Source organism: Dysidea avara, chromosome 8 (assembly GCF_963678975.1).
Source record: "Dysidea avara chromosome 8, odDysAvar1.4, whole genome shotgun sequence".
NCBI lineage: Eukaryota > Metazoa > Porifera > Demospongiae > Dictyoceratida > Dysideidae > Dysidea > Dysidea avara.
Window position 1 is genome coordinate 16,095,558 of NC_089279.1, and position 25,804 is coordinate 16,121,361.

General features: G+C 39.0%; 1 protein-coding gene across 1 annotated transcript in view; it reads right to left on the bottom strand.

Annotated features, from left to right (window-relative positions):
* The window catches only part of LOC136264793 (uncharacterized), a 306,221-nt gene that overhangs the window by 93,763 nt on the left and 186,654 nt on the right, over window positions 1-25,804 (bottom strand). Inside the window, exons 44-48 of the mRNA XM_066059562.1 lie at window positions 13,911-14,039; window positions 13,769-13,862; window positions 13,541-13,714; window positions 13,295-13,475; window positions 6,826-6,899 (exon numbers count right to left, since the gene is read on the bottom strand). Coding sequence (XP_065915634.1) covers window positions 6,826-6,899; window positions 13,295-13,475; window positions 13,541-13,714; window positions 13,769-13,862; window positions 13,911-14,039 — 652 coding nt within the window. The remainder of the gene's footprint in view (window positions 1-6,825; window positions 6,900-13,294; window positions 13,476-13,540; window positions 13,715-13,768; window positions 13,863-13,910; window positions 14,040-25,804) is intronic.

Below are 25,804 nucleotides of genomic sequence, written 5' to 3' on the forward strand. Positions count from 1 at the left end.
TTGATTTTTTTCACTGTTCAACATCGCTTCGGCCCAAGAGGTGCCTTTTGGCAGACCTCCATATGTACAATGCATTCTTCATGGACTTGCCAGTGTCCTCCTTTCATCTTTGTTGACAGCAAAAAGTGTCGATTTGGTGATAGGACGTGATGGCTTCCCTTCGTAACGGATATTGTCCGTATTATTCATAGTGGCTGTTTTGATTGCAGAGGTGCTTTTTGAACAGTTCTCGATTCGTACTGCTGTGTAACGGGTTGAACACAGCCGACAACAAAGCGTAATGGACACTTCACTTTTCAGGCAATAATTGATATACGTAACTGGGGCATGCGGCACCATTTCTTTCGGTATGCATGGATTGCAGAGGTGCTTTTCAAACAGTTCTATATCCGAAATGCTGTGTAACGGGTTGAACACAGCTGACAACGAAGCATAATGGATACCTAACTTTCAGATGATAATTAATATAGCTGGGGAGCGCGGTGCCATTTCAGATGTGGTATGTGTGGGTTCGCCAGTCATAATAATACTATTTACAAAAACAGTTAACAAACAGGTACACAACTAGAGTAGGGACCATAGCACATTGATAAAAAGTACTGAAACAAGCTGGAGTAGTGCACGATATTAAATCACAGTAAAACAATAAGAAGTGTTATATCCCTACAAGATACAATAATGGAAATGCATAGTAGGGATACTGTATTTTTATAAATATAAGCTGCAAGAAATTCTCACCAGTTAAACTTTCGTGTTAAAAATTATTCAACTGTGTCCTCAAGCAACGAAATAATTATGTAGCTTTATTATATTAATTCATTAAAATTGTACTGTTCTTTTTGTATGTAGGAGAAGCAGAATAACAGGCAGAGTGAAATTGAAGTGTGACATCTCCGTTCCATGGAGGCTGCACCCCAGATCGAGCCAGAGTTTCTGTCATGAACTCAAGCAGTGGACTGGAGTAGAATTGCTGTAGCTAGAAGCTCATTCCATCATATTTGTATATATACTTCATTTAATGTGTCCTGTGGTAGATGTCTATCATCGCATGGCATCATTGCCAACGCTATATACCACTGGCAGCAAAATAGATGAGGACAGCTCTCCCTGGGATGAAGGAGGCCATTCTTGTTTTATTAATAAAGACATACTCTTGAAATGCCAACGGCTAAGCTTTGATCCAGGTGACCAGAAAGCAGTTAACCGAATTCATTCAACTTCTCTAATATTACATTGGCAAAACTTTTTTTGCACAATTAATTTTTGTCAGATGCTAGCTTCGGCGAAATATTTTTAACGGTTTATAAATATAGAAGTACAGTATAACAGTTCTTATTCTTTTACTGTGATTTAATATCGTGAACTACTCCAGCTTGTTTCAGTACTTATTATCGATGTGCTATGGTCCCTACTCTAGTTGAAAATTCTGTGTACTTGTATTGCTTATAAATAAGCGTACCAGAATATGCTGTGATCTTTCAGACATGTTCAGAGGATCTTTGGCTGTTGCGAAGATTGTTGTTTCATATTGCAGAGATTGAGACACAATTGGTGAGTTGCCGTACATGTATTTGTGTTGTAAAAATTAATTGTACAATATAAGCAAAGTTCATTTAATTAGCGTATACCATGACAGCATGTGTTTTGTACAGTTGAATCTCTATCATAATTACTGGACATTGGACCAGGGTGAAAATTTTACTGCTATATTTAAAGAGATGACACTGTAGTATCCCAGTGATATCTTGATAATCCATCATTAGTACAATGAAAATATGTCATTGTAGGAACAAATTTCTTCTGACCTTATTAACCCTTAAACTCACAAAGAACTTTTGGGGATGTGTGTTTACACAACAATTGGCCTGTGGATTTGTGGTGTTCCAAGTAAGGCAATGTTGCACTACATAAATATTGCATGGTTAAATCTTCTGTGCTTATACACTACTGGCTTCATATATCCTTTAAGTGTAGCTTTAAACACAGTGAAACCTGTATAATGAGGTCACCTGTCTAAACTGGCCATTGTAAAAATTCCTCATGTGCCAACTGTGTACAAAGCGGCTGCACAATGCAGCCACCTCCTTAACCCTTAAACCTGCATAATCCAGAAAACTGGATTTAAACTTAATAAATATACGCATGCTTTGCACAAAGCACTGTAACTTTAGTAGAGTCCATCCTATGGCTATGCAATTTACGTCATTCTACTTGTGATGTAACAAGGATTAAAATGACATCTAGGGTTTTACCCTAATACTAAATGGTGAGGCCAAAACTAGCCGTGTAAATAATTTTTAGGTAAGGAAACATGCAAACCCTTTATGAAATTGTCCATAACTCGATGGTGGTTGCACTTATCACCTTGCAACAACTTCCGTTTGATTCGGAGTTAAATTTTCTATCAGGCCATATATGAGTCACATGAGTAAACCCACAATCGAAATTAAACACATGGCAAGAATTTTGGAACACGATGCAGTTCACTGTTGTTCGTTGCTTCAGAACAAGTAAGCCACTGTAGTTACAGTGTTCATTTAACCTCCTCCAAGTAACCCAGTGAACAGACTTTTAACCAATATGTAGTAGGCTATAAGAATTAAGTTACCCCACCTGGTGTTGCCATGCATGCCCATGGTAAGAAGCATCTGCAATGCAGCTGTTCTTGTATTATTAACTGGCTATAGAGAGGGATTTAGTGATGGATTTTAGTGTGTGGCATTGTGTGAGACTGGCAGCAAGAGGGCAAGTGTTGCTAACCAACATGTTAGTAAATGCTAAAAATGTTGATCCACACATAATCTATGTCATCACAGATGGAACATTTCAAGTTGACTGCAATGGCTGGTAGCCCAAAGTGTAAGAATTTTCATCTTTGGTGCTTATAAGCTCCTGATGAAGCAAATGATGATGTCGTTATCCATACGGTATCTGGAAGATATTTTTCAGGATATATGTTTCAGCTCTACTATATACAGTAGTAGCCAAGATATAAGGCAAACAAATAACACCATTCACTTCCAGCATTCCAGTGGTTTAGTGGTGACTACAAGTCAACATTGTCTGAGTTGGGTTTTCAGACTATAGAAGTCCTGAAATACCTTCAACACATGAAATACCAAATATCTAAAGCCCTAAGTCTTACACAGTGGAAGCTGCCTTGGTGGCCACTTGTATAGAAGTTGCCTCTCTAAGAAGTCCAACTTTTAAATTCCCCTGTGAGACATCTATATGGTTAAATCAGTACTTTGTTAAAGCAGCTGCCTGCTTATTAGGCCAAGAAATTTTGGCCCAAAAGTAACCATATTAAACAGGTTCCACTGCACCTACTTAGCTGAATCACTGCTCAGGTCTGTATGGCAGCCATATCAGTATACTGTCTAGCGGTGACACTTTATATATCTCATACTAAATTATGATATTTATAATACAATGCGTCTAATCAAGTCACCTTGTCATCTGTATAAACACAATCCCTGAATGTGTTGTTTTGTGTACACACTACACAGCAATCTGCTACTGCTCAAAATTTTGACCATGAAGTGACCAGAGTAATGTTTCAGTGTACTGTATATTAAACCATTAATATTGTTCACCATTGCTAACCGTACGTATACACTATTACTTCTTTGTGACTTTTCCTCTTCAGGTTTACTATGCAGTTTTGTGTTGACTGGTCTGTGCATAGTGTGGTGATTTGGAATACTAAAAAGGTACATAGCGTTTCTTGTATGCACATGTTGTAATGTGTCCACACACCTTAGACATATTGTCCCCTCAGTTCCATTTTGCCACTGGATTGTAACTTGTAAGTGGGTTGAGTCAGGACATTTGGATCACATTTTGTCCTGGCCAAGTGGATCTCATCCACTCACAGAATGTGCAGGATCAGATCACATGTAAAATTCATTACAGGGAACCTGTTCATTGCCACCTTTGCTCAATATGTAGGTAGGTAGCAGTGTATAAATTCTCACTAAAGGGATTTGGAATTGGTCTTTCTAGAGAGGTTGTTTTTGTTTTCATACCAGTTATATCATAAACAGTCATACAATTCTTACATTATTATTGTGTACCTTAAATCTGTTGGGTATTCATGTGTCCAGTGTATGTTGTAACTGCATGTGTATACGTACATGATTTTACCCACATCATTTGTGCGGGGTTGCCTTTACAGGCTATAAATGCTCTGCATTATGACAGTTCTTAATACTTGGTGTACAATGGCATAGTTTTTTGTATACTTGTTTTGTGGCTACATGCATTGATTAACTACACTTACTATTCACAGCCCACTTCAATAACCAGTGACTGCAGTTATGCTCTGTGTCATTCTTTAAATTCTTTAAGCCGTGCCCTTAGAGAGCAAATTATGTGGGGGCGACTAAATTCAAATTTCAAACTAGCTATTCTTGAACGATGGCATAGATTTTTGCACACCTCTTTTATGGCTACATGCACTGATTAACTACACTTACTATTCACAGCCCAGTTCAATAACCGGTAACCGCAGTTGTGATCTGCATCATTCTTTAAATTCTTAAGTTGTGTCTTTAGAGAGCAAATTGCATGTGGGCGACTAAATTCAAATTTCAAACTAGCCATTCTTGAAAACATATACAACAATCTCAACGAAACTTTTAGAACAGCTTAATGACACATTTCCCTGCATGCCAAGCGAGTATTGCGGAAAACAACAATATGGGTTTTGTATTTGGCCTCTAAGTTGACTGAGGATGACTGAAACTTCGTTTGGTGCTGAAATTACAACTGTAGGGTAATGATGTGTGGCAAAATCAATGATGTGAATCTTGAGGCGATTGAGAGAATATAGAAGTGATAGCAGGGCAATCAGCAGGGCAATCAATGTATACACCTGCGGTTGCTCTAATCAAATGCGACAAAAAATAACAACAACAAAAAAATGAAACCTCCCCTTTGATGTTGGCAATCTCGATCTCAAAACAGTTGACAAGGATTTGCTTCACTGTTTGTGTGGTAGTTACTAGTGACACAATGAGTTTAACTCTAGAGTTTCAGAGGGATAGTGTAAACGACGGGTGAGTTACAGGCAGGTCGAATTTGACAATGTTTGTTCTTGTAAAATCCTCATGTGTAGTGGTCTCCTCATTTATTGTCTACAGCACGCGTTTCTGCTTTACTGGCAGCGCAACTCATTACCATGGGTCTTGATTATGATGTACAGTGGAACCTCTCTTAAAGTACCATCTGCATAAAAATGGTTAACCATGACCATCAGCTGTCATAATTATCTAATGCTCAAAATATGAATATCATTATCGACCTGAGAATTCATGAAACCCATCTTTACTGAGTTTGCAGAAGTATGAAAGAAATCCATACTAGATGAAGAAGGATCTAATTATCCCAGGAACAGAATCTCTGTGGGCATGCCTATTTCAGGGTAAGAGCATTACAATATGAAACACAGTAAAAAAAGTAGCAGCAGTGTTAGAATTGTATTCAGCGTAAGATTTATAATGTCATACTGAATAAATCTGGTTATAGTGTGGCTAAACAGTTTACAACAGTAAGTCACACGGCCAAGAAAGTAAAAAGTGAATGCCTCAAATAAATAAGCACGAGCCACTACCTTGAATTATGTACCTACAAGTAGCAACAGTTTCACAGACTCACCACAATACATGTGATGTTTGCCGTTTTTAACACCTCAGCTCATAGGCACATGACAAGTTTTCAACTTGATATTAGAGACAAACGATTCCTGTATCAAATCACTCACCTAATATGCCAAGGAAGATTCTGTCCTGTTGTGCATGCGCTGATTAATTTAAACCAGTTAGCCATCATTTTTCTTAATTTCGGAGCCATACAATATTATATTCTCTATTTCTCACCTCCTCCTGTTGCTATCAACATATTACTGTGATAGTTGTTTTATTTACATTGTATAAGTGGTGCCTAGTGTTATGGCAGATTCTCCATGAAGTTAGCATGAAGTTATATCAGGTTACATGTAGTCATGGGAATTTATTTTAATTACCACATACTATATGTGGATCACATGGTACACAAGATTTCTAAACCTTCTACATGACTGAATCATCTTGAAATGCTGTTGGTGCATTATTACACTGAGAGATATTAGCCAGCCAGTGATTATCAACTGACTGCCACCTTGGCCACACAATTAAGTTGTATATTGCAGTAATAGAATTGTGATCATAAACCTATGATACAATTTATATCAATGCATTTGATTCACATATATAAATGAAATCTTCCATGCAAAAATTGCTTGGTTATGTGGATCTTTGAAAGTAATAGTAACTGGTAACTGAAAGAGCTGAATCTGGAGTGGCCAAGAATAAATGTTACTACAACTAAACGTCTTTACACGGACGTTTATCATTGACTCATGTTCTACTTCAGTCTTGCTGCATTCTTAATTAATTCCTTTTAAATCATAATTTGGCTGCCTTTTCCCACTACGCCGAAAAAGGTGGTCAAATTACCATAAACGATGTAAATTTAATTTTGGTGAATTACCATTTAGTCATTACCGAACAATATAAAATTTAGCTAATTTGCAAGTGATTTGCCAAATTCACCAAACTTTAATCACACCAAACTTTGTCGTTTATGGTACTAGCCATAGGGTTTGCTAAGTCAGTGTGTTCTAGTCAGAGTTGTAATACTAAATTGTCCAAATATGAAATTCATTTGCATGCTATCTCTGTCAAGGGCATTAGTTATATGTGCAGTGTTCACATTACTATTGGAAATAGGCAAACAAGTACATACATAACAACAAGGGTACTCAATAAATAAACATTTACTTACTTTTTTCAATGCTTCAATTTCAGAACATAAAGATTGATACAAATTCTTGAATATTTGCTCTTCAGTTAGTAAACCTGATCAAACAAAATATGAAATGTTACATCTACATCAGTACGTATATACAGGTTCCAGGAAAAATGAATTTTTTATGTCTGAGTAGGGAATAAAAAGCAATAAAACAATTAAGAGAAGTCCTCTACACCTGCAGCTAGACATTTAATTCCTACTTTAGTCATATACAGAGTACAGTCATGACCAAAGTAGGGATTAAATGTCCACGAGTATAGCTGCAGGTGTAGATGACCTCCATTATTTCATTGCTTTTTTATTTCTATGATCCCTACTCAGATATACAAATTCCTATTGTTTCCTTATACTTGTTTGTTAACTCTTTTGTAACATGATAAATGATTGGTGTACCGCATCAAGCCAGATGCATTATAAAAATCAATTACGTAAGTGAGTTAACACATGCCCTGACTACGAAAAAGTGATCATGTGGCTATCTCACTTCGTTTTCAACTTTGTTCCACCCATTAAACGGCATTACAAACAAAGAGCAATATGAGAGGCATCTCTGCAATCAATCCAGCCACTACGGAGATCACAACTAAATGTGTACCCCAACTATCAACTATGCTGAGAAGTGGAGTGCATGGTCATTCCCCTTTATTTTCAGGTAGCTATTTCTACCTGTTATACAGTGCTACAAATGAAGAACAGTAGTACAAGAAGTGCCTCTGAATCAAACCAGTCACTATGGAAACTATGGATAATTTTTGTGACAACCAGCTGCATTGAAGCCAACAAACATTACCACGAATCTACACCTACCCAGCAGTGGAGAAAGAAATGGGACACAAAGGAGGACAAAGGTAAATCTATGATGCATGCACTGTAGCTGTTGTGGTTGGAAAAAATGCATATCTTGGGCCGAAGTAATGTCAAACAATGAAGAAACCAAGCCCATAACATTAACCAAAGTCCGGTTAAGCTTGTCTGAAAGCATTAGTTACACACTAAGTTAACTGGAAATTTCCAAAATGTCCAAAATTTTCAAATATTTTTAGCAGGCTAAGTGTGCCCATGCATGCTGCAGATGCCAGTTTTTCATTACTCAGCAATTATGGGGATCCCCAATAGTGCTATATGTAGTGACTGTTCTATTAGAGTATTTGACTGACTTCTATTATAGCATCTCGATCTTTTTTTTTTTGGAGGAGGGGGGCACGTGCCCACTGCACCCTCCTTGGATCCACCACTGCAAGATACTCTAATACAGCAGTCACAACCACACATGTATATCATAGCTATGCTACAACAAAAAAGTTAAGAAACTAACACAAAAACATATTAATTTAAAAATGCAGTATGGTTACAGCAATAAAAAGCAGTGAAACAATAGATATGAATCCATTACAATATAACTTTGTGGAAAAATTCCTCTTTTTAGTGAGTGAAACACACTGGTTTCTAGTATAGCTATATGGAGTTAAATCTCCACACAATCAAGATAAAATATTGTGCACCAAACAGGAAGTCGACTCAAACAGCGACTTACTTTAATATAAGTGGCAGGTTAACATGAAGTACAACAATAGTTCTGAATAGACAAAATGTTGCTCTTGCAGTTAACAGCAGTTATCTTTTGGACATAAAGTTCCTCAAATTTAATATTTTAGCAACTTTGAAGGTTTCATTTTGATTTACCAGACAAGTTGACGTTAATTTATTTAAAAAAAACTAATTGCTACAATTCACCCACTAAGTAATATCGTAATAGATGTCTTCGAGGATTTAAAAACCTGAGGTGTACTTCGGTAATTGTTGATGTCATCAATGGCTTTTAAAGCCTCAAACATGCCTATTATGAGTGTCTAAGTATGGTAGACAATGGCATACAAACAGTGAGTTAGTATAGAGAGTTCCTATCATAAACACAAAGAGTGTTTCAGTGAGCAAAATGTTCAAGGTCACGGTGAGCCATGGAGCGTGAGTTACGGTAACAGTTTATAAAGTTGATAAAATTTGTATTTGAGGCTTCAGAGATGTGTGGGAATGGCAGCAAAATTGAATAGCCATGGCTGTCTAGGTCTATGGAGCAATATTATGACAAAGGTCACAAGCTGAATTAATGGTATCTTTCAGGTATCAAGACACACGATAGCGTGTCGTGCGGCCCAAGAAGCCGGCGCGCCACACCCGTGAGTATATTGACAGGAAGAACGAAAACGTCATTTTCACACCTTTGTATCTCGGTGATCACTTATCTGATTGGAACCAAATTTGCTACACAGTTGCCCGCCAGCCAAGGGAGTCTACATTCCAAATTTGAAGGAAATCGCTCCAGCCATTTCCGAGATACGAGCTGCCAAAGTTTCGTTTTTTTTTCTTCTTTTTCTTCTTTTCTTTTTCTTCTTCGTCTTTTCGCACACTTGCAAAAATTGCTATAACAAGCAAACGCGTACTCCGATCGCCTTGAAATTTGGCACACAGAAAGGGAGTCCAAAGGCGAATCCTAGCATCAAATTTGGTACAAATCCGATGAATGGTTCAGGAGTTATGACCGATTATTCGCGTAAAACAAGATCGATTTGTTGTCACGCCTACAGGGTAAACCGCTTCATGGAATGAGTTGAAAATTGCTATGTAGATGGAGTAACCATCGTAGGAGTGCCTTTTGGTGGTTTGAAAGGAATCGAGATAAAGACCACGGAGATATGACACAAAACCCAACCTGTGTCACAATTACGCGATCGATTTTTATGAATAAAAAAGTATTAGTTTTCACGCCTACTAGGCTAACCGCTTAGAGCAATGAGCTGAAAATCAGTGTATAGCTGGAATAATCTTCATAGAAAGTCCGTGCAGTAGTACAGAAGAATCGGATTACAAACCACTGAGTTATGATTCGAAAGCCAACTCCGTGTAGCAAATGCGAGATCGAGATACTCTAATAGAACAGTAACCCTAATAGAGCATTCGGCTAATTTATTTACTCCATTATAGAATTTTATTACATCACAAGTTATTCTGTAGGGAGTTCAGCTGCAAACAGTTAATCTTATAGACAGTTCAGCAAGAAGACAGTCACCATGTGGAGAGTTAAGCAAATACATCACTATAGAGATTCAGAACATTACAAGTCACACTGAAGAAAGTTCAGTTATAAACAAGTTATGCACTGTGTAGAGAATTCAGCTACAATTAAGTCACTCTCTAGAGAATTCAGTTACACAGAATTCAGCTACACACAGGTCACTGTGGAGAGAGTTCAGTTACTAACAAATTACCCTTTAGAGTGATCAGCTACAAACAAACAAAACACTTTGCAGGGTGTTCAGCTGCAACAAATCAACCTTTAGAGCGATCAGCAATGAACAAATCAACACAAATCTACCTGTAGAGAGATCAGCTAGAAACAAATCACCCTAAAGAGAGTTCAGCTACATAAAATCACCCTGTAGAGACATCAGTTAGAAACTAGACACAATGTAAGGAGTTCAGCTACAAGCAATCACCCTGAAGAGAGTTCAGCTAAAACAAATCAACCTGCAGAGAGATCAGCTACAAACAAATCACCTTATAGAGAGTTCAGCTACAAACAGATTACCTGTAGAGAGATCAGCTACAAACAAATCACCTTATAGAGAGTTCAGCTACAAACAGATTACCTGTAGAGAGATCGGCTACAAATAAATCAACCTGCAAAGAGATCAGCTACACACAAATCAACTTGTAGAGAGATCAGCTACAAACAAATCACCCTGTAGAGAGATCAGCTAGAAACTAGACACAATGTAAGGAGTTCAGCTACAAGCAAATCACCCTTTAGTGAGTTCAGCTACAAACAAATCAACCTGCAGTGAGATCACCTACAAAAAAGCACCTTGTACAGAGTTCAGCTACAAACAAATTACCCTGTAGAGAGATCGGCTACAAACAAATCAACCAGTAGAAAGATCAGCTACACACAAATCAACTTGTAGAGAGATCAGCTACAAACAAATCACCCTGTAGAGAGATCAGCTAGAAACTAGACACAATGTAAGGAGTTCAGCTACACAAGTAAATCACCCTGTAGAGAGTTCAGCTAAAACAGATCAACCTGCAGAGAGATCAGCTACAAATAAATCACTTTAATACAGACAGTTCAGCTACAAACAAATTACCTTGTAGAGAGATCGGCTGCAAATTAATCAACCTGCAGATAGATCAGCTACACACAAATCAACTTGTAGAGAGATCAGCTACAAACAAATCACCCTGTAGAGAGATCAGCTAGAAACTAGATACAATGTAAGGAGTTCAGCTACAAGCAAAATCACCCTTTAGTGAGTTCAGCTACAAACATATCAACCTGCAGTGAGATCACCCACAAAAACGCACTTGTACAGAGTTCAGTTACAAACAAATCACCCTGTAGAGAGATCAGGTAGAAGAATTCACCTTGTAGAGAGTTCAGCAACAAAGAAACCACCATGTAGAGAGTTCAGCTGCAAACAAATCACCCAGTAGAAAGATCAGCTAGAAGAAGTTACCTTGTAGAGAGTTCATTTACAAAGAAACCATCATATAGAGAGTTCAGCTACAAAGAAATTACCCCGTAGAGAGTTCAGCTAGAAGAAGTCACCTTGTAAAGAGTTCAGCTACAAAGAAACCATCATGTACAGAGTTCAGCTACAAAGAAACCACCTGCACAGAATTCAACTACAAACAAATTACCCTGTATAGAGATCAGCTAGAAGAAGTTACCTTGTAGATAGTTCAGCTACAACAATTCACCCTGTAGAAAGATCAGCTATAAGAAGTCACCTTGTAGAGTGTTCAGTTACAAAGAAACCATCATGTAGAGAGTTCAGCTGCAAACAAATCACTCTGTAGAGAGTTCAGCTACAAAGAAACCGCCATGTAGAGAGTTCAGCCTCATACAAACCACATTGTAGAGAATTCAACTACAACAAATCACCCTGTAGAGAAGAAGTTACCTTGTAGAGAGTTCAGCTACAAAGAAACCATCATGTAGGGAGTTCAGCTACAAAGAAACCACCATGTAGAGGGTTTAGCTGCAAACAAATCACCTGTAGAGAGTTCAGCTAGAAACAAATCACCCCGTAGAGAGATCAGCTGGACGAAGTCACCTTGTAGAGAGTTCAGCTACAAAGAAACCATCATGTAGAGAGTTCAGCTGCAAACAAATCACCCTGCAGAGAGTTCAGCTACAAAAAATCACCCTGTAGAGAGTTCAGCTAGACGAAGTCACCTTATAGAGAGTTCAGCTACAAAGAAACCATCATGTAGAGAGTTCGGCTACAAAAACACCACCATGTAGAGAGTTTAGCTGCAAACAAATCACCTGTAGAGAGTTCAGCTAGAAACAAAATACCCTGTAGAGAGACCAGCTAGAAGAGGTTACCTTGTAGAGAGTTCAGCTACAAAGAAACCATCCTGTATATAGTTCAGCTACATTTCAAGTCACCCAGTAGAGAGATCAGCTGCAAAAAAATATCCTGTGGGGAATAATGGGCATGTAATAAATATATGTATATAATTTGTATAATTACTAAAATTTAATAAAATCAAAAATAATTGAAGTACTAAAATTCTTCTTTAAGTTCTTTTCTTCTTCCTGTAGTAAAGAAAAAAACACAGGAGTTAAAAAAGCCCCAAAGCCAGCCATAGGCCGGCTTTGCAGTATACAAATACAAAAAGAAGTGATATCTAATCAAAAACAGCCAAGCTGTAAAAAAAGGTGCGGCCCCCAAAAAGGCCATGGTGAAAAAAGATGTGAAATCCAAGGTGGCGGCCAAGAAATGGCTGTGATGGTAGGTTAATGGTTACATTTTAATAATGACAATTCAGGTGAATTTTGTGCCGCTTGGTCTTGGCACCAAATTCACCTGAATTGTTGTTATTAAAATGTAACCATTAACCTACTATCACAGCCATTTCTTGGCCGCCACCTTGGATTTCACATCTTTTTTCACCATGGCCTTTTTGGGGGCCGCACCTTTTTTTACAGCTTGGCTGTTTTTGATTAGATTAATCAATACCACGATGGTTTAGTCCACTCAACTAATATACTTTGCTACAGAAAACAAGTGTTCAGCTCGAAATCACATCACTTCCCTTGGTGTTTATTGATGTGTTAAATACTAATTGTCCACAAGAGGTTAATTGCATTATTGTGGGCCTCATTGTGGTTGTTAATAAGACACCTGTTATCACGTTTCTTCGTAAACAAGAGACCTCCACACATCAAAGTAAGCTCTGCATACCATTGTATTAATTTAAAATGAAGTAGAAATCCAAGCAATACAAAATCCCTCAACCCCACCAGAAAGACATACTGATCAATGCTGGTTGGGCACTTCAAGTGCCACTCTGTAACTTTCATTGTCACAATTGGTTCCCACTCTTTAACCCCTAATTCCACTCCTGGTTGCATTATAACTCTGTAACTTAATACCTGCAGTGATCCCCTGTGGTTCATTTTCTTGTAAAATAGAAATACTTTCATTGAATTCATCAACATTCTGTTGAATTAAGCTGCTAATGTAAGTAGACACATCACTAAAGAATGGAAACTGAGGAATGGAAGTATATCTACTGATAGTACGTGTACGACAATCCAAAGTGATGTTGTAAGCCTATAAAATGAAGCAAACAAAGTCACAGATAATACATAGACAAAAATTCAGTAAACATATTTCACCTTTATTTCGGGTAACTCTGGAACAGGATGAGCATCAAGCAACTTCAGGAACAAATCCAGTGTAGCATCATCACAATGACTACTAAACAGCAACTGAAGGTTGCGACTTTTACTAATTTGGTATATCATATATGCTACAAAATTGAAGAATGCTGTCTTGCATACTGAATCAACCTGTAGAGAAATGCACTCAAAGTAGAAGTTCCCAGCAAATGTACATGTACTCACAGAATCTGATATGCTCAAAGTAGATTTTCTGTCCTTACAAAACCTTGCAGCTTGCTCAAGGTGGTTACCAATAACTGATGGCTTCCAGTATGATCTGCAATCATCCAAATATATTCACTAATACATACACTGTTTGACTAACTTAAATTTAGAGCAGAGTACACTACCAACTTTTTTATCAATAAGAAGTTTCCTCAGATAACCATATTTATAAGCAATGTCAGGTGCATTATCAAGTGACAGTTGAGAAGAGTCCACAGTGAGTAAAATCCTATGAGAAAAGAACACTAGCAACTACATAACACGAATTAACAGTGGATTTTATTATTTTAAGTAATAGTTAGACTTCAGACCACAGGGGTCTAATTACTTATTATGGCTTTACAGCACAAGTGCTGAAGATCTTAGGACACCTGGTCCCACAACCTGTTTAAAGATGTTACATTAAGTGTGTTTGAAAAGTTGCAGAAAGGAGAAAAACTCCATGACTGGACCTAGGCAGACTCAATCCTGCAAAGTACAAATTTTAAACAATGTAAACTTTAAGGAATTTGCAGTGACTTGGATAAGAGGCATAGATGTGGAGCTGTGCTATAATGAAACAAGTTGATGCTGTGGTACTTCTAACAAACAGGTGCCTATCCCTTAAAATTATTTGATTTTCTTTATTCTGTACTGTAGTATTAAATGCACACAACATGTTAATGTTACATAGCCAAAAGATTCAACCAAAGTTTCAGTTCTAGAAGCTGAGAGCTTTAAAAGTTACAACTATACAAAGTGGTAACAGCAGAAAGATCGATTTGTACAGTGATAATACAAAAAAAACAAAAAAACTACAAGAACTTAATAAAATGGCTATAACATACGAATGCAGTTTTGCATGTCACCATCATGCTCTCCATAATCAGGCACACCACACTGTTGGTAAGGTATATCTTACAGGTCCTTCCTACAACAGGAAGTGTAGAAAAGGATCAGGACCCCACTCCCCAACCTTTGAAGTTAAGATTCCTAAGATTTCAGCACACTAACTCTGGCAGTACGAGTAACAACATGCAGTACAGCACAACAATTTATAGCAACATTCATCTCTCAGGGAAGGATTCATAGATGGGACATGAGCCCTCTTGAAAATTTTAAAAAGATCAAGATACTGGAATAGAGCATAGAGCAGTCACTTATACTCTAATAAAGCATTCACATAAATAGCTATGTACATATTAACTGATCTCTTAATGCGAAAAGGAACTGTATATTGTTGGAAATAAGGATTTTTCCATTAAGGAAGGTACACCAGACTGTGAGCATTATAACAAATGTGTGTGATGCAAACTGGTTATAATGCAGCTTTCTAGTCATGCGTGGAAATGGATAGACCTCCTGAGTTTATAACTAAACAAGTATAAGGGAAAGGAATTATAAGCTCGATTAGGGATCATATATAAAAGTAGGGAAACAAGGGAGGTTGCCTACACTTATAGATATACTAGTGAACATTTAATCCCCTATACCCATGACTGAATTAGGGATTAAATGCTCACTAGTATTTCTGCAGGTGTAGGCAACATCCCTTGTTTCCCTACCTTTTTTTCTACAATATTTAATTAAGCTTAAATTTTCTCATTTTACCTTGCACTTGTTTGTTCACTTATTTTGTAACATTATGAACCCGTACATACTAAAGAAAGGATGGTGCCAGAGACACAATTGTTACACAGGTGTCTATTTTCCTGCACTAGGAACATCAAAAGGCATTCTCAAGGAATATGGATGATCATCAATGCATAAATCAATTAGTATCTGTGAGTTGCATTACATCTCACAAAATATGTATTCATGCACATACACCCATGCATACATCAAGTGTATCCAGCTAAGAAAGATACAAGATCTTTCAGAATTTATTGACTATATATTAGTAATATGTGACCTGCTGAGCGAAAACCGGCCATTTTCACGGAGTTTAATTAGCAAAACAAAGTTAATGGTGAAGCGGTCACGTGGAAGGTGTGTCAAGTAATCACCCATGTGCGCATGCGAAAATAATAATAGTGTGAAGACAGCTAGTGGCTGGTCAGAAGTGTTTAATTGCAAAAGATATATAAACTGCGAGAGATAGTTCAACTTGATAGATCAGATTTTTCATGATGAAACGGGGAAGCCAATCGAACAGACAGCACTCAAAACGTGGAAGACCTAGACTGAACAGCCACCATCCAGAGGAAGGGGATGCCAAGGGCCAGGATGCACAGGGAGTGGTGCTTACTCAGGGTGGCATTCCCAAACTTGTGGAGGTACTGGATTGCTGGTTACCGACCATCGTGACGTCCACATCTCCCATAGTTACATCTTCGTCGGTGATTCCGGCGTCTTCATCGCCAGTCTTTGTTTCATCCTACTCACCGGTGGTTCCTACATCATCAACAGCTGTGATGTTGTCATTATCTATTCCAGGTATGCTGTAAAAGATGATTACCCGTTTTTCGCTATTGTGTGTCATAGCTAGCAGTGACGCTCTATACGGGCAGTTCAACCGCCTGCTATATTTGTGCATGTTATTGTGCTCATGCTGTCTGTTAGTATGTTTGTACCTGTTGTTTGTGCAAGAACTAGTCAATTCATTATTGTCACCTCACTAATTGATTGTATGAATGTCTGTGGTTACCCCTTCTGGTCTCTCGCTACCGGAAGCCTCACTATTCATGGCTAATTAGCTGTAATTCCTACTTTTACATTCCTGGAGCAGAGTGACGCCTCTGCTATCTATTCCTTGGTTTCCCCATGGGCCCAAATCCCCAGTTGGTTGTGGTTCCTCGGTGTTCCACCTCTGGGCACCAGAGGTGCTCTCGTCTTGTCTCTAGTATAGGCTCTGTCTCAAGTCTCAGTGAAAAGAGTATATGCAGCATTCCTGGATGGCAGTGTAAATTATCAAGGTGGTGACATGTGAGTATGGGTGTGTCATTAAACAATGTATGATCCGAGCAAGCAATGCTTACAAATGAGATAATAATGTGGATGTCATTTGTGCGTCATAATTATAATAATGTGTCTGTACTGTTTAGGATAAGTATACATTATCATAGACAGTTGTTTAAGTTTCCACTGTATGTGTATACCCCCTCCCTCCCTTCCCTAAACCTTTCCACACATACACAACTGCACACCTACCTGTATGTCTTATTCACATGCGTCCTCCACCACTTTTCTTCTTACAGTTATTGGACACTACCCACAACCTGGCTCCATATGCCATATTCCAACATTTACACCACTTTCTCCACTGCTCACGCCACAGAACTCAAGAAGCTGTCTATCCGCCGGCACATCTGTTACTTCGTTCATCACACCTGTGGTATCCACTGGAGGGAACAGCCTAGGCACCGGAGGGCACATCCTAGGTACCACTCTCATTGCTCATAAACCTTTCCGCATCAGGACAGGCTTACCACCCATTCCAAACATGCTTGTTCAGCATATTCAAGCTCGTAGCCTTGTTGAAATGGCGGAGCTAGCTATTGACCATCTCAGGGGCCCACTGCAAGAAGATGGGAGCAGAGTTAAGGGTTCAAGGCGTCGAACCCTCACTTCAGTTTTGGAATGGGTCCAGTGTTTCGCCAATTATACATCAGTGATTGCTCAGTCTCATCCCACACAGATTTCTGATATGATGGGTTATCTTTATCTAATCCTGGAAGCTCATATGGAATTTGAGGGTGAAAATTGGCTTGGCTATGACCATCGATTCCGTAAGGCTTCAACCCCCGGAGAATCATGGGCTAAAATTGATAGTACTCTGTCGAACATGTCTTTCCCTGATACAAAATGCCGTGCCCACTGCATATACTGTTTCGGGGTCACTCACTGCTCAGTAGACTACAGTCATGCTCCTGACTGCCCTTCCACTGATAAGGGTTTAGAAATCAACTATCCAAGTGAAACTCCAAGGCCTTGTTGTCATAAGGTCTGTAAAGAATGGAACTTTACCCATGGAGTTCTTTGCTCATACCCGGGCTGCAGATTCGATCACATAAATTATGCTGGTACTGCTCCAAAGACTTAGCTATGATGGACGTGTACCACAAGGCTATCCAGTTTCCACACAAGCCAAAAGGAAAACCACCTCCACTTTTGGGAAATACCCCACAGAAAACTTATTAGTTGGACTATTGCACTTATTAGGTAAACTGTTACTTTCATATGATTCACATATATTGTTGTGGTATTCCATCCCCTAATTACTAAGTCATTCTTTACTTCACAGGCAGCTCTGTGCACATGTCACACCATCACTTTCTTCTAGTGTATCATGTGTTTTAATATAGTAGAGTGATTAATAATATGATATGGTGCGTGGAATTGTAATTAAATGACCATGGTTACATAACAAATCATGGTGTCCTCAGTATTGCATTTCACATAGCTGCAGCAAATAAACACGTGTCTTTGTATATTTCCTACACAAGCATAAACCACTTCTCCCTTTCCTTTATTTCCCCCTGCAGTTGTTGAGCTTCCTCCAGAACACTGGTATTTGGAGAATCACCAGCTGGGTTCACCCATGTCATTCTCATCCTGGATAAGAGATTAGAGTTAACGCCTGCAGTCCACTAATGGGGAGCTGCATGTGCCAAGAATAACTACAGCAATCAACACACCTCTTTCAGTGTCTGGGTGGAGTCTGTTGCTGCTGGGACACCCAGATAGATGCCTAGTGCAGTTCTTCTTGGGAGGTATTTCTCATGGTTTTAGGATTGGCTTTATCCCACAGGAAAAATCCCTAAGATCAGTACATAAAAATATGGGTAGTGCTCTTGAACACCCAGCAGTAGTCTGTGAGTATCTAGCCACAGAAGTATCTTTGGGCAGGGTGATAGGCCCACTTCCTCCCACTGCAGTGCCAATGGTACATGTAAATCGTTCTCCAAGGGCAACCAACTGGGAAAATGGAGGTTGACAGTGGACTTGTCACACCCAAAAAACAGAAGTGTCAATGATGACATTCTTAAATCTCTGTGATGTTTGAAATACATTACCGTAGACCATGCGATTCAGGAAATAATCTAGTTAGGTCAGGGTACACATCTATAAAAGGTGGACATAAAAAAGTGCTTTTTGCCTACTACCTGTCCACCCAGCAGACAGGCACTTACTTGCTATGCAGTGAGTCTATATTGATACCTGCCTACCCTTTGGTCTACGATCTGTCCCAAAGCTATTTGACACTTTGGCTGAATTACTTGCATGGATTTTGAAGCAGCATGACATTACTTTCCTAATCCACTACCTTGATGATTTCTTGATGGTTGGTCCTCCAACAGCCCCTATTTGTCAAAGGAGTTTGGAAACCATAGTTGCAGTGTGTCAGCTACATTAGTTTTAGAGAAGGTGGAAGGCCCTTCCACCTCATTGACCTTCCTAGGCATACTCCTAGATATGCAAAAAATGGAAGCCCGGTTGCCACCAGAAAAGCTGCAGAGACTTAAACAAGAGGTTTCACAGTGGCTGGTAAAAGACAATGCAACAAAAAGACAAATCCTATCACTTGTGGGCCTCCTTCAGCATGCCACCAAGGTGGTAAGGTGTGGCAGAGCACTTGTTGCACGCATGTATTCTACTGTAGCTAAAGTACAGAAATTGCATTACTACACTAGGCTAACCCATGAATTCCATTCAGATCTTGCATGGTGGTACACTTTCATCTCGCTTTGTAATGGGGTGAGCCTTTTCCAATGGAGTGGTAGTAACCGGCTCCCACATTGTGTTCTGCCAACCAATGTATCAGGATCATGGGACTGTGGTTCAACATTCAACGGCTATTGGTTTCAGTGGAAATGGCCCCCTGAGTTGTCACCTATACCTATCATGGCTAAGGAGCTAGCACCAATCACAGCAGAAAGCTATCGCAAAAACGGCGCTGAGCGGAGTGAAACACATACACACTTTTTCCACCTAAATGGTGAAAAAACATCAGGAACACTAATTATCTGTGATACTGCAGCAGTTCTAGTTCGTTCTACCGCAGTGAACAAGCACTGGAAAAACACGTTCATCAGTTTCACTGGACATACCCATTAATTGATGAATCTCGTGATACCGTAGCTGGCAGTGCCAATCTACAAAGTCAACATGTGGTTCACTATATTAGTTTTAGGAGACAAGGAAAGACTTGATCCATTGCAGCAGATGTAAGGGATGGCCTTCTTTGCGTATAACTCACTAGCAGACGGCGAAAGATCTAAAGGTTAGTTTGTTTTCTATTTAGTTCCCTTGCTTAAAGTTAAAAAAAAACAAAAACAATTATTGATGCTATTTTCGTTACCCATTCTATACTGTACAATTGTTAAATAGCACTCTCTTATCGTTTGGGATACCTGCTGTAAGTAATGGCTGATAAAACACTAGTCTAGTGGATAAAAAGGAAGTATCTTCTTGTGTATTTGAATAGTCATTTGTGTTGGTATGCAATGTGTGTATATTGGCCTATGTTGCTAGATGCACCCATCTTGGGCAACATATTGTTGAGATGCACCCATCTTGACAAGTCGGTCACTACTTTTTACTAAGTGTTTACGTGTACTCTGTGTGTGTGTGTAGTGTTGCACCGATAATCGGTTGAATTATTGGTAACAGCCAATATTACGTAATTATACAAGTATCGGTATCGGTTATGAAGCAAAATAATTTGCTGATTAACCAAAACCCACAATCGGTAATTAATGACAGCAAGAAACTGGTGAAAGCAGTGAATGCAGCAGTAAGTGGTGCAACATATATTTGCTGTAACATTTTATAACTGTTTAGGCTTGTTTGTTTGTGAAAGTATGGCTGCAACGCTATAGCAGACTGTGTATATTTATCGGCCGTCCACACAATTAGTCGATTACTCTTTACAAATGGTCTGGAATCTCACTAAAAACAGTTTGATAAGCTAGCTTATCTGTTTTATAACTACTTGGCTTCCTTTTCCATGAAAGAGGTTAGTGGCAAAACTGTAGCAAACATTGTAAAATTGTCCGCCTAAGCAATTGATTACATTATCACTACAAATGCAATTTACACACATAAACTTCCAGTGATTTTCTGTTCCTCCTCCCTGTTCTAAAGAATAGAAGAATATCAGTTAATATCGGCATATCGGTTATAGGAACAGGCAAATAATTGGTATCAGTAAATGTGAAAAAAATGCATATCGGTGCAAAACTCTGTGTGTGTGTGCGTGTGTGTGTGTGTGTTCATATCCTTTTTGACTTATGTTGCTAGATGCACCCATCTTAGGCAACATATTGTTGAGATGCACCCATCTTGACAAGTCAGTCACCACATTTTACTAAGTGTTTACTCTGCGTGTGTGTAGTGCGTACATGCATGTAGTGTGTGTGCGTGTGTGTGTGTGTGCGTACGTGCATGCGTGTGTGTGCATGCATGTGTGTGTGTATGTGTGTGTTTGTTCATATCTTTTTGACTTATGTTGCTAGATGCACCCACCTTGGGCAACATATTGTTGAGATGCACCCATCTTGACAAGTCGGTCACCACATTTTAGTAAGTGTTTACTCTGTGTGTAGTGCGTGTGTGTGTTTGTGTTACATAAATCGTATGACTAACAGATTATGTTACTGTTATTCCAGGTGGAGTGTGTGCAAGAACAGTAAGCCTATTATGTTATGAAATTTGGAGAAAACAATATCTGGATATCGCTGAACCAGGGTAATAATAGTTTTCCAGGGAAGATATTCCTTTAGCTGATATTAATTCTACTCTTACATCATTACATGTAAGCATGGTGAGCCGGTTATGTCTGTGAGTGTGAGTCCCCAAATTTCTCTGAAGTTGCAAATTACATATTTTCTGTATACAGGAGAAGAGATAATGAATGAAGAAATCAACATGTCCATGGAAAACAATGAGTCAGCAGCAACAGTGAAAATAGTTGTCACCATCTGCCATGGGCATCAAATGATAGAACAGACTGCATTTTGTTGGGCAATAGAAAGGTTAGACAGTTCTTTGCAGCTCTTTTGGAAGAGACTATCAATGAAGAAGTGACCTTCAACCAGTAAAAGACACCATTTTTCCATTGCATAAGTAAAAGGAAAATATATGGCTTGTCATAAGCTGTTCACATTGTTTTATTTATAGCACACCGTCAGCATCTTTACATGTAGCGTTGCAACAACTATTGTGAGTGCAAACATGCATTCTACGTATGTCAAGTTTGTGATATAGGTTTGGTCTTCGTAATAGTGAACATCTGTCACAGAGCATCGACAACACTTTTACACCTCACTGCACAATTGGGTATGTGACTACATCTGCTGAACTTAATGTTCATATATTTTCACTGTAGACAAGCAGTCTAGAAGTTGCCATGATGGGTTAGTATGGTTTGCGTGTTGTGTGTACTTGTGTTTGATGTAGTGTGTGTGTGTGTGTGTGTGTGTTTCATGCGTACGTGTGCGTGTGTGCGTGTGTGCGTGTGTGCGTGTGTGTGTGACAAAGCAGGTGGAACTTCATGTAAAATACTTTCACCTTTGAGATGTGGTACTGGGTTAGTAGTCATGTCCCAGACGGATTAGTAAGTGCTGACTCTTAGCACCTGAGTAGCACACAACACTTTTATTGCTGATTGTCTGGCTAGACATGACTATTCTTATGGCAGCTGTGCGTCTCTCTGTGACTCTTGTGTACAAGCTCTAGATGACAATCAGTTTGAAGAAGTGACAGCTATGACTGCAGTAAGATGGTCAACATTGAACTCACAACCATGAGACTCGAACAACAGCCCGGGCCTTTATTTGTTACCAGACGATTATTTTTGTTGTGCTTTATAAATGTCACAATCAAGACCATTATGTATTCTTTGTTTTGTATTGTGTATATAGTGTGTGTGTGTGCATGTGTGTAGCAGCATCATAACAAAACAGAGTGGTAGATCATCAACCTGATACTCACAGATCCCAGTCACTGATGCACAATATATAGCTGTTGTTGTTTCCTTACCAGGGAAGAAAATTTTGCGCTGTACAATGTTGACCTACTGACCTGGGGAATCATCCTTTCACAAAGCAGTTTTGGGACTGCAGGTTTTCCAACCTCTAGTACAGTCCTCTTGAGTTTGCTGGAGGGTATTAGGTGTATTAGGTGTGTTTTGCACAGCTGCCAAAGGCTTTGATTGCTCTGTGCAGTACTGTGTGTGTGTTGTGTAGTGTAAGTGTTTACATTTAGCTATGAAAATACTTTACTTTTTATGCCTTCCTATTTTTATAGAGCAATCCCTGTATAGCCCCAACTGACATGAAGGTAATTATTGTGTAAGGGTCAGGTGTACTATACTACCATATTTTTTCTTAGTTGATCATTCACCAGAAGAGTCAAACATCTCTACACAACAAGCAGGGATTGTGACACATGTGAAAGGTATTAGTTTTCTCTTCTACTGTTCTCAGTATTATGCTGACTGTATTTTTAGCTGGATGAGTACTCAGAGAAGTGTCGATACGGCGACAAAGACTGCTAACTTCTCTCCAAATCACATTCACTCTTTTACAATTTATTTTAAGTGAATCACATTCGTTGTATTTCTAAATACTACACAAGCCATAAACGAAAGATCGAATACGGAGCTTTGCAAGCTAGGATTCTACCGATTTTAATGGGCAGACGGAGACAAACGTCCAGTGACACTTCGAAGAAACTGCAGGAAGGCAATGTATTACTGCCAGTGAAACTGCTGGTCAGTGTATTTTTAGTCCCATTACTGAGGCAAACGGTGCTGGTGTTACCAACTACACTTAAGGCAGTCTATCTCAGAGACAGCGAGGTAAGCGGGTCTAATATTGTCCACAATACTGCCCGTTATTTTGATGCAATTTCGCTGTGAATTCTCTTGAGTTGTGCACTCTAGGGCTCACAGCTCTCTGGAAAGAGGGTCTTATTTTAATGTGACAATTCCAGTGTTGTATTTGCTATTAACAAACCATCTTCCAAGCAGCCTTTAATCATGCACATGCTTCGTTGCCTTTGGTTTTTTGCAGCCTATTTTGATGTTGATATAAATGTAGACATTTGCAGGAGTTGTAAGTTGTTCAGCTGATTATTTGTCAAGAAATAACCTTCACTCGTTCTTTATTCTTAACCTACAGGTTGCTCCTATACCCACTCTAATCCCGACTCCTGTGAGGAGACTATTAGCACTGGACAGTCTAGATTGGACCTTGCCAGACTTCAGACAGCTGTTCACTACTATTACACAAAGGGTCTAGCATTATCCACTAATAAAACTTACATTGTTGGTCAACAATGCTACTTAGATTTCTGCTTTCAGTCACATCAAACTCATACCCGTACTTCTGAACATGTTTTGCTGCTGTTTTCAGCACACCTGGCATCTGCTGGACTGACTTATAGTACAATTAAGGCTTACCTTTCTGCAGTACGGAATTTGCACGTGACTGCTGGATGTCATGCAGCTTACAGCAGGGCACTTACACCAGGACTAGAACAAGTCTTACGTGGGATAAAGAAGGATCAATCAGAAAGACTTCCAAAGCGCATTTGTCTCCCCATTAGTCAAAATAATGGAGCGCATCTACTCAGTTCTCTCGGATGCACCAATGGCTTACAACAGTATTATGCTTTGGGCTGTTTGCTGCATAGCATTTTGTGGTTTCCACCGAACACAGTCACTTTATGCTGCATACATGGACATAAACATAAAATTATATGAAATTTTACAACGTTTCAAATTTCTAAATGAGCTATGATTTGAAATTTCAAAACAATTTCAGAGTCTTTATGAGAGATTTTAAAGGAGTTGTGGACCCCTCAGTTTCAATGCTGGCTCACTAGTTTGGACTGTTGAAATGGGAATTAAATTTATTGAAGTGATACACCTGTACATACTGTTGTATAAAATAAGTGGAATACAGGCAGCTTAGTAAAACCAATATTAAGTTTTATGGAAATTGTCTCTGATGGCAGCTTGCTGCAAAATTGATTATAGAGATGCTCAAAAAACATGGCAGCTTCTTCAAGTGTCTGGGTTAATGGCATGATACTACACCAGAATACCCCAAAACAATAGGAATAATATCCACAGATTGCTAGTAGCTGGCAAACACTTCCTTAGCCAGAACCTGAAACTTAGATACCGTTTTTGTTCCTTATCCAGCATGTATTCACATCTACAGGGCAAGAAATCTCCAGAAATAAAATTCCTCTGGTCCTCCTTCAAAACAAAGCAGCATCCAGTCTGCTGTGACAAACTGTGAGGTCAGTATAATCATCCCAAAATCCCACAACAGTTTGACCTCATGGTTTTCTGCAACTGACAGTGGTTGATGATCATCCAGCTGGTAGCACTTAGGGAATATTCAAGGTAACTTAGAGGGTGCGAGTGCATCACCTGTGACAACTATAATTATTGTGCTGATGAAGACAATTGGTAGAAGCTAATGCTTCACAGCCAGCCAGGGGGGGTGTCTCTTCCTTTTGCATGGCAAAATCAACTTGTTGCAGACAGAACTGTGTATTTCATTATCTTAGACATTCCCTACATGCACAGCCAGGAGAGCGCTTTTGGATTCATTGTGGAGAGAGCTCCCAACCATTAAAAACTTTAATACATGTTTTGAGCAACTTCAAGTCAAAAACTTGCCATGCAGTGGCTTGGCGCACAACATGTTCACAAGATGCCTTAAGCAGCAGCTTTAGTGCTTTTTTTGTGCTGTCCAGGAGCAATAATTCAACTTACTTTTTATTTTATTTTTTATTAATGCTTTACAGCACAAGTGCTGAAGGTCTGTAGGACACCTGGTCCTACAGCCTGCTCAAAGAAAAACGTATGGCTGTATACCAGAGTGTAATGCAAAAACACAGCACAGGCCTTGTGAAATACCAGACATTGTGTATCCCATCTTGCACAACCACTACAACTATTGCAACCACTACAACTACTACAGCCATTGCAACAACCACAACTACTACAATGACTACAACTATACAACTATTGCAACTACTACTACTACCACTACA